This window comes from Oncorhynchus keta, chromosome 20 (genome assembly GCF_023373465.1).
Source record: "Oncorhynchus keta strain PuntledgeMale-10-30-2019 chromosome 20, Oket_V2, whole genome shotgun sequence".
NCBI lineage: Eukaryota > Metazoa > Chordata > Actinopteri > Salmoniformes > Salmonidae > Oncorhynchus > Oncorhynchus keta.
The window spans coordinates 4,276,419-4,291,501 of record NC_068440.1 but is presented as its reverse complement, the minus strand read 5'-3'; the positions used below and the strand labels follow the sequence as shown (position 1 = coordinate 4,291,501).

General features: G+C 43.8%; 1 protein-coding gene across 1 annotated transcript in view; it reads left to right on the top strand.

Annotated features, from left to right (window-relative positions):
* The first annotated feature begins 326 nt into the window (after positions 1-326).
* LOC118399179 (protein argonaute-3-like) overlaps positions 327-15,083 on the top strand; it is a 49,490-nt gene continuing 34,733 nt past the window's right edge. The window contains exons 1-4 of the mRNA XM_035795042.2: positions 327-908; positions 12,004-12,175; positions 12,353-12,473; positions 12,640-12,848. Coding sequence (XP_035650935.1) covers positions 890-908; positions 12,004-12,175; positions 12,353-12,473; positions 12,640-12,848 — 521 coding nt within the window. The 5' untranslated portion in view covers positions 327-889. The remainder of the gene's footprint in view (positions 909-12,003; positions 12,176-12,352; positions 12,474-12,639; positions 12,849-15,083) is intronic.

Genomic DNA, 15,083 nt, shown 5'->3' with positions numbered 1-15,083 from the left:
TCCCATTCATCCTCACTGATTGAAGTGGATTTAACAAGTGACATCAATAAGGGAGTATAGCTTTCACCTGGATCCACCTGGTCAATCTTTGTCATGGAAAGAGCAGGTGTGCTTTTTTACTCCGAAACATGACAAGCCAAACATCTGTTTTTTTTAAACAGTAAAGTTGTTTGATTTAGTTTATTTTTTGTAGTTTGGTCATTTTGTAGTTGTTGGTAGTTTGGCCGTTTAGGGGGGAATCCTGTTTCCATCCCTCACAGTAGGTGGCGGGATGTACATTAAATTGTGCAATCGCCAATATACCATAGAAGAAGACGATATCCGTGACCCGGAAAGTACTTAGTTAATCTTGCCCGCTTCACAGCGGTAGTACAGAGAACACACCGGGGAGTGAAACACCAATTTGCCGGCTGAAGAACACCAAAAGGTTCACTTTTATGGTCGGAAAAAACAAACATGATGTTGATATTATCCTGGCAACTAATGACAAGGTGAAACCCTAAACGATTGAGATATAGCCTTAAAACCGTTCGGGAATAGGAGCAGTGGAGTATCCGAGGCTCTGAAATATTTTCTGGGACTTGAGTCTTTGAAAAAAAAAATATATATACATGTATATATTATCACCTGAGAACAATTAGTGCTTTAACGAAAGGAAGGGGACACGTCGTTCAACTTGTGCCGGTTGACAACGGGGGCAATTTGGGAGGATCTCGGGTTAATCGGACACCCCAGCGGCCCGTGTCCAAATCAGCGACAGAAGCCGGGGTGTCGGCTTGAGAGAGTGGTCGGGTGGAACGTCTCCAACGCTGAGGTAATAGCGTCAGACGAACGAACAGGAGCTGCGTTGAGATTTGACCATTGGGAGCCGGGGACAGAGACCTCATGAATGGAAATCGGAACTTCAGGTATATTCATACACCTGTCTGTTAAACCCCTTATTCTTATTAAATTGTTGAAGTTTGGTGTTGAAGTTTTGTAGGCTGACTATCAGTTGCTATCCTTAAAGGATAGCATACAGTCAAACCAAAAGCATAGAAAGCCTACCAATCAGATAATGCATGAAAATAAACACATTTAGGCCTTTCACTCTACTGTCTGGGTTAGAAAACGAATTTGGGTGACCAGACATACCATTGGTAAGATGGTTTGCCGGTTCAGCGTCTCGTCGGCAGCAACAAAAAAGTACTTCCGGGTCACAGAATTTGGGAACATTTCTAAATAAAAGTCCCCCACGTAATAGCGGGTAAAAGTGTAAATAACCTGTATTTATTTATGAGATGACAAATAATTATCTAAACATTAACAATGATTCATATGTTTACGAAATTTGGGTTTAAAAAAAACATGTTTGAAAAACATGTTTGAGGGTCAAACAAATCCCCTCCATGCGAGTCACTGTATATGGAATACATATTGGCTTAATAGAGCAAAACCGATTTTGGGTGTGGTAGTAAAAGTGTTATAGGCAATACTCAGTAGGGTCTGTAGATTGTATATACGGTGTCATTTCAAGGGATATGAATAATACGGAGTGTTGCTGGCCCTTTCCTCCACCCGTTATATTGGCGGCCACAATGCAAATCACTATATAGAGAAAAAAATACTAAGGGTTCCGCCGTAAAAGTATTGTAAGGAATACTTTGTAGAATTGTATATGTTGGTGTCATTTCATCGGGCTCTGAGTGTTGCTGGCCTTTTATGGATTGTTGCTGGCCTTTTACTGTGGTCAAATTGCTTAAAAATGGGCTGCCTGGACACCTTACGGTACAAATATAGCACTGTACAGGAAACATAGGGTAATAAATACTTATAAGGATCTGTAGAATGTATATATGGTGTTGTTTCATGGGGGACTGAGGTCTATATGCCCAGCAACACTTTCTACTCCACCCACTCAAATGGTTCCAATGCAATACACTGTAGGCCTATACATTTACATATTGGAAAAACTATTCAATGTTCAGAGGTAAAACTGTGGTTGGGAGTAAGCCTGTTGCGGTGACTGTATTACCGCCATACCTGTGGTCACAAGTCATTTTTTTTTATTTCACCTTAATTTAACCAGGTAGGCTCGTTGAGAACAAGTTCTCATTTGCAACTGCGACCTGGCCAAGATAAAGCATAGCAGCGTGAACAGACAACAACACAGAGTTACACATGGAGTAAACAATAAACAAGTCAATAACAGTAGAAAGAAAAATAATCTATATACATTGTGTGCAAAAGGCATGAGGAGGTAGGCAATACATAGGCTGTGGGAGTGAATAATTACAATTTATCAGATTAACACTGGAGTGATAAATGATCAGATGAACATGTGCAGGTAGAGATACTGGTGTGCAAAAGAGCAGAACAGTGAATAAAATAAAAACAGTATGGGGATGAGGTAGGTAAATTGGGTGGGCTATATATACCGATGGACTATGTACAGCTGCAGCGATCGGTTAGCTGCTCAGATAGCAGATGTTTGAAGTTGGTGAGGGAGATAAGTCTCCAACTTCAGAGATTTTTGCAATTCGTTCCAGTCGCAGGCAGCAGAGAACTGGAAGGAAAGGCGGACAAATGAGGTTTTGGCTTTAGGGATGATCAGTGAGATACACCTGCTGGAGCGCGTGCTACAGGTGGGTGTTGCCACCGTGACCAGTGAACTGAGATAAGGCAGAGCTTTACCTAGCAGAGACTTGTAGATGACCTGGAGCCAGTGGGTCTGGCGGCGAACATGTAGTGAGGGCCAGCCGACTAGAGCATACAGGTCACAGTGGTGGGTGGTATAAGGTGCTTTAGTAACAAAACGGATGGCACTGTGATAAACTGCATCCAGTTTGCTGAGTAGAGTATTGGAAGCTATTTTGTAGATGACATCGCCAAAGTCGAGGATCGGTAGGATAGTCAGTTTTACTAGGGTAAGTTGGCGGCATGAGTGAAGGAGGCTTTGTTGCGAAATAGAAAGCCGACTCTAGATTTGATTTTGGATTGGAGATGTTTGATATGAGTCTGGAAGGAGAGTTTACAGTCTAGCCAGACACCTAGGTACTTATAGATGTCCACATATTCTTGGTCGGAACCATCCAGGGTGGTGATGCTAGTCGGGCGTGCGGGTGAAGGCAGCGACCGGTTGAAAAGCATGCATTTGGTTTTACTAGCGTTTAAGAGCAGTTGGAGGCCATGGAAGGAGTGTTGTATGGCATTGAAGCTCGTTTGGAGGTTAGATAGCACAGTGTCCAAGGAAGGGCCAGAAGTATACAGAATGGTGTCGTCTGCGTAGAGGTGGATCAGGGAATCGCCCGCAGCAAGAGCAACATCATTGATATATACAGAGAAAAGAGTCGGCCTGAGAATTTAACCCTGTGGTACCCCCATAGAGACTGCCAGAGGACCGGACAACATGCCCTCCGATTTTACACACTGAGCTCTGTCTGAAAAGTAGTTGGAGAACCAGGCAAGGCAGTCATTAGAAAAACCGAGGCTACTGAGTCTGCTGATAAGAATATGGTGATTGACAGAGTCGAAAGCCTTGGCCAGGTCGATGAAGACTGCTGCACAGTACTGTCTTTTATCGATGGCAGTTATGATATCGTTTAGTACCTTGAGCGTGGCTGAGGTGCACCCGTGACCGGCTCGGAAACCAGATTGCGGAGAAGGTACGGTGGGATTTGAGATGGTCAGTGATCTGTTTGTTGACTTGGCTTTCGAAGACCTTAAATAGACAGGGCAGAATGGATCTAGGTCTGTAACAGTTTGGGTCCAGGGTGTCTCCCCCTTTGAAGAGGGATATGACCGTGGCAGCTTTCCAATCCTTGGGCATCTCAGATGATACGAAGGAGAGGTTGAACAGGCTGGTAAAGGGGTTGCGACAATGGCGGCGGACAGTTTCAGAAATAGAGGGTCCAGATTGTCAAGCCCAGCTGATTTGTATGGGTCCAAGTTTTGCAGCTCTTTCAGAACATCTGCTATCTGGATTTGGGTAAAGGAGGAGCTGGGGAGGCGTGGGCGAGTAGCTGCAGGGGGGAGGGGGGCGGAGCTGTTGGTCGAGGTTGGAGTAGTCATGAAGGCAGTCAAATTCCATGTGACTGTTTAGTCACGGTAATTAGGCTTCTCCAAGCTCTGATGCTGGTCATATAGTAGCCTACCAAACTTGCTAACTGCCTGGTACTCAGCACTCTATTGTCCCTCTCATCACTCTGACATCAATGCAAATGCATCCTCCATTTGCTATTTTAGTGCATATCAGACATGTACTTTCTTTTTGCAATCTCCATAGACAAAACAATAGTAGAATGGCCTTGTTGAAGAGCTCAGTGACTTTCAATATGGCACTGTCTTCAATGTGGCCTGATTCACACAGTCTCCTCTGAACAGTTGATGTTGAGATGTCTGTTACTTGAACTCTGAAGCATCTATTTGGGCTGCAATTTCTGAGGCTGGTAACTCTAATGAACTTATCCTCTGCAGCAGAGACAGTTTCATCATAGCACTTGATGGTTATTGTGACTGCACTTGAAGAAACTTTCAAAGTTCTTGAAATGTTCCGCATGGACTGACCTTCATATCTTAAATAATGATGGACTGTCATTTCTCTTTGCTTATTTGCGCTGTTCTTGCCATAACATTGACTTTGTCTTTTGCCAAATAGGGCTATCTTCTGTATACCACCCCTACCTTGTCACAACACAACTGATTGGCTCAAACGCAATAAGAAGGAAATATATTTGACAATTTCACTTTTTAATGAAGACACACCTGTTCATTGAAATGCATTCCAGGTGACTACCTCATGTAGAGCAGCTCACAGATTACTGCACCTGTACATAGCCCACCTATAATTTAGCCCAAACAACTACCTCTTTCCCTACTGTATTTAATTAATTTATTTATTTTGCTCCTTTGCGCCCCATTATTTTTATTTCTACTTTGCACATTCTTCCATTGCAAGTCTACCATTCCAGTGTTTTACTTGCTATATTGTATTTACTTTGCCACCATGGCCTTTTTTTGCCTTTACCTCCCTTCTCACCTCATTTGCTCACATCGTATATAGACTTGTTTATACTGTATCTCTGTGTCGTTGTATCTGTCGAACTGCTTTGCTTTATCTTGGCCAGGTCGCAATTGTAAATGAGAACTTGTTCTCAACTTGCCTACCTGGTTAAATAAAGGTGAAATAAAAAAAATGTAGCTGGTTGATAGAATGGCAACAGTGTGCAAAGCTGTCATCAAGGCAAAGGGTGGCTACTTTGAAGAATCTAAAATATAAAATGTCCTTTGATTTGTTTTATACTTTTGTGGTTACTACATAATTCCATGTGGGTTGTTTCACAGTTTTTATGTTTTCACTATTATTCTACAAAGTAGAAAATAGTCCAAATAAAGAGAAACCCTGGAATGAGTAGGTGTGTCCAAACGTTTGACTGGTACGGTAAGTTAGATTGGGTTCAAGTCCAGGCTCTGGCTGGGCCACTCAAGTAAATTTAAGAGACTTGTCCCGAAACCACTCGTGTTGTTTTGGCTGTGTGCTTTGGGTCATTGTCCTGTTGGAAGGTGAACTGTTGCCCCAGTCTGAGGTCCTGAGCACTCTGGAGCAGGTTTTCATCAAGAATTTCTCTGTGCTTTGCTCCGTTCATCTTTCCCTCGATCCTGACTAGTCTCCCAGTCCCTGCCGCTAAAAAATGTCAGGCTTCCTCCAGATGTGACGCTTGACATTCAGGCCAAGGAGTTCAATCTTGGCTTTATCAGACCAGATAATCTTGTCATGGTCTGAGAGTTCTTTAGGTGCCTTTTGGCAAATTCCAAGCGGGCTGTCATGTGCCCTTTCCTGAGGAGAGGCTTCCGTCTGGCCACTCTACCATAAAGGCCTGATTTGTGGAGTGCTGCAGAGATATTTGTCCTTCTGGAAGGTTCTCCCATCTCCACAGAGGAACCGGAGCTCTGTCAGAGTGACCATCTGGTTCTTGGTCACCTCCCTGACCAAGGCCTTTCTCCCCCGATTGCTCAGTTTGGCTGGGTGGCCAACTCTAGGAAGAGTCTTGGTGGTTCCAAACTTCTTTAATTTCAGAATGATGGAGGCCACTGTGTTCTTGGGGACCTTCAATGTTGCAGAAGTGTTTTGGTACCCGTCCCCAGATCTGTGCCCCTACACAATCCTGTCTCGGAGCTCTACGGACAATTCCTTCGACCTCATGGCTTGGGTTTTGCTCTGACATGCACTGTCAACTGTGGGACCTTATATAGACAGGTGTGCCTGCCTTAATCATGTCCAATCAATTGAATGTACCACAGGTGGACTCCAATTAAGTTGTAGAAACATCTCAAGGATGATCAATGGAAACAGTATGCACTGGAGGTCAATTTTGAGTCTCATAGGATCATTTTAAAGTATTTGTATGAGATATTGTGTGATTTGCTTATTTTTCAAGCCTACATGGTCAACATTGTTTTTGTGTTCCTATCATTTATTGCAATTACACCATTTTATGTATGTTGTGTCAGGAGCCCCATTCCTTAAAAAATCCACAAAGTTTTGAGTGTCACTCATTCTATAAACAAACAATATGTTGATTCAAGAGATGCAATTTGGTAATTGCATGAAACTGTAAAACAATATTCAAATTGTATGCAAGATCCTCTTCAGGTAGTCGAAGCCCAGTGGGCACAAATGGTTTCAATGTCATTTTCAGAACAAAATCTATGTGTTTGGTGGTTCCACCAATATGTAGAAATATGATTTGTTTCTTCAGATACTTCCTAAAAGAAATAAATGTTTGTTTGGCCAAAACACTTGACCTGATGCTGATCTCAATACTATGCATGCCAGTCTCTCTTGGCTAATAGTTGAGGAGAGACTGACTGCATCACGTCCTCTTTTTATAAGAAACATTAATATGTTAAATCCCAAATTGTTTGCATAGTCAACTTACACACAGCTCTGACACACACACTTACCCCACCAGACATGCCACCAGGGGTCTTTTCACAGTCCCCAAATCCAGAACAAATTCAAGAAAGTGTACAGTATTATATAGAGCCAGTATTGCATGGCACTCTGTTCCATCTCATATTGCTCAAATAAACAGCAAACCTGGCTTCAAAAAACAGATAAAGCAACACTTTGCGGCACAGCACAACACCTCTCCCCTATTTGACCTAGATAGTTTGTGTGTACGTATTGATATGTACGTGTGTGCCTTATTAAAAATGTATGTAGTTCTGTCCTTAAGCTGTTCTTGTCTATTAATGTTCTGTATTATGTCATGTTTCATGTTGTGTGTGGAACCCAGGAAGAGTAGCTGCTGCTTTCGCAACAGCCTTTGGGGATCCTAATAAAATACCATCTGGTCAGAATTGGTCACCTCCATTATAGGGCAAGCCAAGAGTGCAAGTGTGGTACAGAATGGCATTTTATTTCACACTGGAAGCAAACATTTCTCATTTATTGTTTTGTAATTAAGATATTGTCCTGACTTAGTCAGTCAGCAAAGAGTTAAAGCGACGTTACCAAAGGGCAGACTGGACCCTGGTTTTATGGACACAAACAATTCATATTTTTCCTGTACAGTGATATATTTGTACCATATAGTGTCCAGGGGCCTCACCCAAACCAATTTGACCACCGTGAAAGTCTAGTAACACTTCCTATGACCTAGCTTTTTGTTCAAACTCATCCTTTTTGAACAGAGAATTATGTACGGTGCAATATGTAGTCCAATATGAAAAATGGATTTAGGCTGATTGGCCGCTCTTAAGGGCTGCAGAAGTGACACTCCTCTGGGTGTAAACTTCAACAATAGATGTGTTCATGCGTAAATTGGACCCTGCTTTTACTGCGACACAACGTACAGGGAATTATGTACGGTGCGATATGGATGTCCAATACGAAAAACATTCTGAACGTAGAGCAGTACAAATGGGCTAATTAACAGTTTTCTAAGGCTGATTTTAATGTAATACAAATAATCATATTATTGTTATTATTAATAGCATTATAAATACTGTTTTGTTCGTTATCATGTAACAACAGTAATACAAATATCTATCAATATCCACACTTCACAGTTCCTCTCTAGGTTTCTTCCTAGGTTCCGGCCTTTCTAGGTAGTTTTTCCTAGCCACCATGCTTCTACACCTGCATTGCTTGCTGTTTGGGGTTTTAGGCTGGGTTTCTGTACAGCACTTTGTGACATCAGCTGATGTACGAAGGGCTTTATAAATACATTTGATTGATAGTAATCATATTTTTTCATGCTGTTAACAATGTCAATATTATTTGTGCTATAAAATATTTTCTAATTTTTCATATTCTTAAAATTCTGCCTGCTAGCATTTCCTCGTAAAATATTACCACCATTTGATTATTTCCCCCCCCCCCCATACTGCATGCTGGTGGAACGGAGTTGTTTGCTGGTTGGTTGCCTCTGCCGAGTCCCCAACAACCGGATGTTGTGGTTTTCAGGGGAAATGGAAAGAGAGCCTGTGACGTGACTTCCGCTTTAGGGCGTTAACAAGGCGACACTCCATCTTAACTCCTCCACATGTACTGGATTGGTTGAACAGAAGAGAATCTCCCCCGACAGTATCTAGTTTCAAGCTTTTCTTTTACGCCTAAATTAGGTTTGCCGCCGGCTGTCATAAGCAGGTGGCAAGCCCGTCAGGTGTGTCTAATTATCTCAAGCCCATGAGAGGCTGGCTGGCTGTTTGGGAGTTGCCTGCCTGCCTTCCACACCAGCTGGTGTCAAAGTTATTGAATAGTGCTTTTTTCTTACCTTTATTTAACTAGGCAAGTCAGTTAAGAACAAATGTTATTTTTTTTACAATGACTGTCTATCCCTGCCAAACCCTCCCCTAATCCGGATGTTGTTGCATGGAACTCTGTATTCCCAGCATGGGACTCCCGATCACGGCCGGTTGTGATACAGCCCAGGATCGAACCAGGGTCTGTAGTAACATCTCTAGCACTGAAATGCAGTGCCTTAGACCGCTGCGCCATTCGGGAGCCAACTCACTGTGGGCTCGCTTAATTATCAATCAATTCTGCATGAAAGCCACAAAGTCAATTAACTATCAGCTAGGGGCAGCTGCTTTGTGAGAAAAATATTTGTTGGCATACTTTTGAGCTGTTAAAACATTGAAACCATGATTGGAGATGAATGATATGATTTGTGCTGTCTGCTTTCTTATAGCACTCATTCGACACAGTCTGTTGGATTGTCATGTTTTCTGATTTCATACCAGTTTGATATCAAATCTTAGTCTGTATTTGGTGTCTTAAATGAGGCCTGGGAGATAAATGCCAAGTAAAGTTCCCTACTTCCTCCAAAGGACACTTTTTGTTTTTTTGTACTGTATTTTAGGGGAATTACAATATTTTGATACATTTTGCACCCACCAAATGACCCATGTGTGTTAACGTGCCTCGAGAGAGGAGTCATAGATGTAGGATACAGCTGCTGAGTGCCTGCACCTGGCTGAACACTGGCAGACTCACTTTGATGATCCATGTTGTATAGGCCTACAGCTTTCACATGGTGTTTATCGTGTAGGTTCTGTGTGTGTAAGCCAAGAGAGCCCATGATCCAGAGCTCTGTGTGGGTAGACTTGCAGCCTAACTGTAAATGGAAGAGGATGAGAAAGAAGAAGAGGCAGTTAGTTAGCCATCCACACCACCATTGCCACCCACTCTTGTACACTGTTGTTTCTTGTTAGGTTTAGGTTCAGTATCTAGCTAGTTGTTTAGTAGTGCAGTCAGTGTATGAGTTAATGTTTGAGTGTGTAGGCTAATTGTGTTCCTGGCTGGCAAAACCATCCAACTCATGATTACACCATCTTCTTTTGAGCTGGACCCTTGATTAGGTCAGTATGTGTGTCTGTTTTTCCTCTTGTCAGGATGGTCTGTGTTGCCATGGAGAAGTGGGAGCCACATGGGTGCTGTTGGCATGGCAATGACACGCATGGGAGCGAGTGATAGACACTGGGGACACGGCATCACAGACAGTACAATCTGACTCTTTAAAAAAAAACGTTACAGTGTACATTTGTTGATTGCTAGACATACAAATACGATGATTTATTGTTACATTTGAAGCGAGGTCTAGTTGTGGCCACAACCGGACTAGATTGTGAACGACTGTTGGCAGAATGCATTGCTTGACTGCCGTGAGGGTGATGAGCACAATATAATTTGAACAGCCGAACCCCAAACAATTTGTTGTCTAGATAGTTGAGCAGACACTGTATGTTTTGGTTCTACAAAGCTGTGTCCATCATAACATTCCATAATTAAATATTGCACAATGCGATCAATTATCATGCAACATGCAACAATTTCACTGAGTTACAGTTAATATAAATAAATCGGTCAACTGAAAAAAATTAATTCGGCCCTCGTCTATGGATTTCACATGACTTGGAATACGGATATGCATCTGTTGGTCACAGATACCTTAAAATAAAAAGGTAGGGGCGTGGATCAGAAAACAAGTTAATATCTGGTGTGACCACCATTTGCCTCATGCAGCGTGCGAAGTTGCTGGATATTGGCGGGAACTATAACACGCTGTCGTACATGTCGATCCAGAGCATCCCAAACATGCTCAATGGGTGACATCTGGTGAGTATGCAGGCCATGGAAGAACTGGGATATTTTCAGCTTCCAGGGATTGTGTACAGATCCTTGTGACATGGGGCCGTGCATCATCATGCTGAAACATGAGGTGATGGCGGCGGATGAATGGCACGCCAATGGGCCTCCAGGATCTCGTCATGGTATCTCTGTGCATTCAAGTTGCCATTGATAAAATGCAATTGTATTCGTTGTCCGTAGCTTATGCCTGCCCATACCATAACCGGACCGCCACCGTGGGGCACTCTGTTCACAATGTTGACATCGGCAAACTGCACTCCCACACGACGCCACACACGCTGTCTGCCATCTGCCCGGTACAGTTGAAACCGGGATTGATCTGTGAAGAGCACACTTCTTCAGCCTGCCAGTGGCCATCGAAGGTGAGCATTTGCCCACTAAAGTCGGGTATGCTGCCAAATTGCAGTCTAGTCAAGACCCTGGTGCGAAAGACAAGCATTTAGATGCCTGATCCCTGAGTTTCTGACAGTTTGTGTAGAAATTCTTCAGTTGGGAAAACCCACAGTTTAATCAGCTGTCAGGTTGCTGGATATTGGTTGGTCTCAGACGAGCCCGCAGGTGAAGAAGCCAGATGTGGAGGTCATGGGCTGGTGTGGTTACATTTGGTCTGCAGTTAAGAGGCTGGGGATGTAAACAAATGAGAGAAATAAGCTTTTTGTCCATATGGAACATTTCTGGGGTCTTATTATTTCAGCTTATGAAACATGGGACCAACACTTTACATGTTGCGTTTATATTTTTGTTTTGTGTACATTCTACAGACCCTACTGAGTATTCCCTACAATACTTTTACTCTGGCACCCAGAATAGGTTTTGCTCTATAAGCCAACATGTATTACACCGATCTTAGTAGATTGCCAAACATTTCTGTAAAGAAGACAACCTTGCATGTTGCGTTTTATATTTTTGTTCAGTATATTTTGCCTGTGCACATATATGACAGGCATTTGTTGGTCGGATCACCTTTCCTGAGTCACCGGAGGAGCGCGTGCTAATCATGTTGTAGAATTCATTGCGGCCAGCAGGTCAAACGAATGACTACAATTAACAAGTCACTCAGAAATACAAACCATGACTCTCTCGAGTCAGTAGAAAGAGGTAGTTAAAAAAGAACTAATAATTTGCCAACTGCACAAGTGTCATGTTTTTTGTGTGTGTGTCAGAGTAGTTAGTGTGCGGCTCATCTGAGTTGTAAGTGTGGGTAGTGTGTGGTTTTGTGACGTCATGATTACCAGAGTAGTTTTCGACGAGGCTGTGGTAGAGTATGGGTGTAGTGTGGCTAGCACACCCTTACTAATCTCTCCAACAAAGTTTGTGTTAGTCAGGAGAATTCTCACTTGCTCTTACACTCACCTTCCTCTCTCTAGGAGATGTTGGGGCCCAGGCCCTGTTCTCAGTGCCGCGGCGGCCTGGCTTTGGCACCATGGGGAAGCCCATCAAGCTGCTGGCCAACTGCTTCCAGGTGGATATCCCCAAGATGGACGTCTACCTCTATGAAGTAGACATCAATCCCGAGAAGTGCCCGCGTCGCGTCAACAGGTAAACAAGCTGCGCTGGATCAAACCCACAAACTTATATGTCTGCATGAACATTCTCAAAACAACACAAACTGGCTGCAGAGCTTTCATTTGATCACATGAACTGTACTCAGCATCACTTTACATTATGGATCAGTGCTGGAGTGTGGATATATTTGTCTCTCTGGTGCCCCTATAGGGAGGTGGTGGACTCCATGGTGAAGCACTTCAAGGTGACCATCTTTGGGGACCGAAGGCCAGTCTACGATGGGAAGAGGAGTCTCTACACAGCCAACCCCCTACCAGTCACCACAGCAGGGTGATGACACACACACACACACACACACACACACACACACACACACACACACACACACACACACAAAATAACATTTGTAGTGTAATGTACCATATTGAATGTCAGGTGGGTGTTCTGGTGATTCATTGAGTTGCCATAGAAGTTCAAGCTATCTATATTCTCCTCAGGTGGATCTGGATGTCACCCTGCCAGGGGAGGGGGGTAAGGATCGCCCCTTCAAAGTGTCCATCAGGTTTGTGTCGCTAGTCAGCTGGCACATGCTGCATGAGGTCCTGACAGGGCGCACCATGCCTGAGCCCTTGGAGCTGGACAAGCCCATCAGCACCAACCCTGTACACGCTGTGGACGTGGTGCTGCGACACCTGCCCTCCATGAAGTGAGTCATTACAGTTTACACTTTATTTATTATAGGTAGGCAAGTTGAGAACAAGTTCTCATTTACAACTGCGACCTGGCGAAGATAAAGCAAAGCAGTTCGACACAAACAACAACACAGAGTTACACATGGAGTAAAACAAACATACAGTCAATAATACAGTCTATATACAATGTGAGCAACTGAGGTGAAAAAAGGGAGGTAAAGGCAAAAAAAGGCCATGGTGTCGAAGTAAATGCAATATAGCAATTAAAACACTGGAATGGTAGATTTGACAGTAGATGAGTGTGCAAAGTAGAAATACTGGGGTGCAAAGGAGCAAAATAAATAAATACAGTAGGGGAAAAGGTAGTAGTTTGGGCTATTTATAGATGGGCTAGATGCAGTGATCTGTGAGCTGCTCTGACAGCTGGTGCTTAAAGCTAGTGAGGGAGATGTTTCCAGTTTCAGAGATTTTTGTAGTTTGTTCGTTCCAGTCATTGGCAGCAGAGAACTGGAAGGAGAGGCGGCCAAAGGAGGAATTGGCTTTGGGGGTGACCAGTGAGATACACCTGCTGGAACGTGTGCTATGGGTGCAGCTATGGTGACCAGCGAGCAGAGATAAGGCGGGACTACCTAGCAGGTTCTTGTAGATGACCTGGAGCCAGTGGGTTTGGCGACGAGTATGAAGCGAGGGCCAGCCAACGAGAGCGCACAGGTCGCAGTGGTGGGTAGTATATGGGGCTTTGGTGACAAAACGGATGGCACTGTGATTGACTGCATCCAATTTGTTGGGTAGGGTGTTGGATGCTATTTTGTAAATGACATCACCGAAGTCGAGGATCGGTAAGATGGTCAGTTTTACGAGGGTATGTTTGGCAGCATGAGTGAAGGATGCTTTTTTTGTGAAATAGGAAGCCAATTCTAGATTTAATTTTGGATTCTGGAAGGAGAGTTTACAGTCTAACCAGACAACAAGGTATTTGTAGTTGTCCACATATTCTAAGTCAGAACCGTCCAGAGTAGTGATGCTGGACGAGCGGGCAGGTGCAGGCAGCGATCGGTTGATGAGCATGCATTTACTTTTACTTGCATTCAACAGCAGTTGAAGGTCACGGAAGGAGAGTTGTAATGGCATTGAAGCTCATCTGGAGGGTTGTTAAGTGTCCACAGAAGGGCCAGAGGTATATGTTTTCTGCATAGAGGTGGACCAGAGACTCACCAGCAGCAAGAGAGACATTGATGTATACTGAGAAGAGAGTCGGCCCAAGAATTGAACCCTGTGGCACCCCCGTAGAGACTGCCAGAGGCCTGGACAACAGGCCATCCGATTTTGAAACACTGAACTCTATCAGAGAAGTAGTTGGTGAACCAGGCGAGGCAATCATTTCAGAAACCAAGGCTATCAAGTCTGCCGATGAGGATGTGGTGATTGACAGAGTCGAAAGCCTTGGCCAGGTCAATGAATACGGCTGCACAGTATTGTTTCTTATTGATGGTTAAGATATCGTTTAGGACCTTGGCTTTCGAAGACCTTAGAAAGGCAGGGTAGGATTGATATAGGTCTGTAGCAGTTTGGGTCTAGAGTGTCTCCCCCTGTGAAGAGGAGGATGACCGCAGCTGCTTTCCAATCTTTGGGAATCTAAGACGACACGAAAGAGGTTGAACAGGCTAGTAATAGGGGTTGCAACAATTTCGGCAGATAATTTTACAAAGAAGGGGTCCAGATTGTCTAGCACGGCTGACTTGTGGGGGTCCAGATTTTGCAGCTCTTTCAGAACATCAGCTGACTGGATTTGGGAGAAGGAGAAATGGGGAAGGCTTGGGTGAGTTGCTGTGGGGGGTGCAGTGCTGTTGACTTGGGTAGGGGTGGCCAGGTGGAAAGCATGGCCAGCCGTAGAAAAATGCTTATTGAAATTCTCAATTATAGTGGATTTATCGGTGGTGACAGTGTTTCCTATCCTCAGTGCAGTGGGCAGCTGGGAGGAGGTGTTCTTATTTTCCATGGACTTTACAGTGTCCCAGGCCTTTTTTTAGTTTGTGTTGCAGGAAGCAAATTTCTGCTTGAAAAAGCTAGCCTTGGCTTTTCTAACTGCCTGTGTATGTTGGTTTCTAACTTCCCTGAAAAGTTGCATTTCACAGTGTTTCAGGGAGCGCTTTACTGTGATGAGTGGAGGTCGTTTGACCGCTGACCCATTACGGATGCAGGCAGTGATTGCTGAGATCTTGGTTGAAAACAGCAGAGGTGTTTATGGG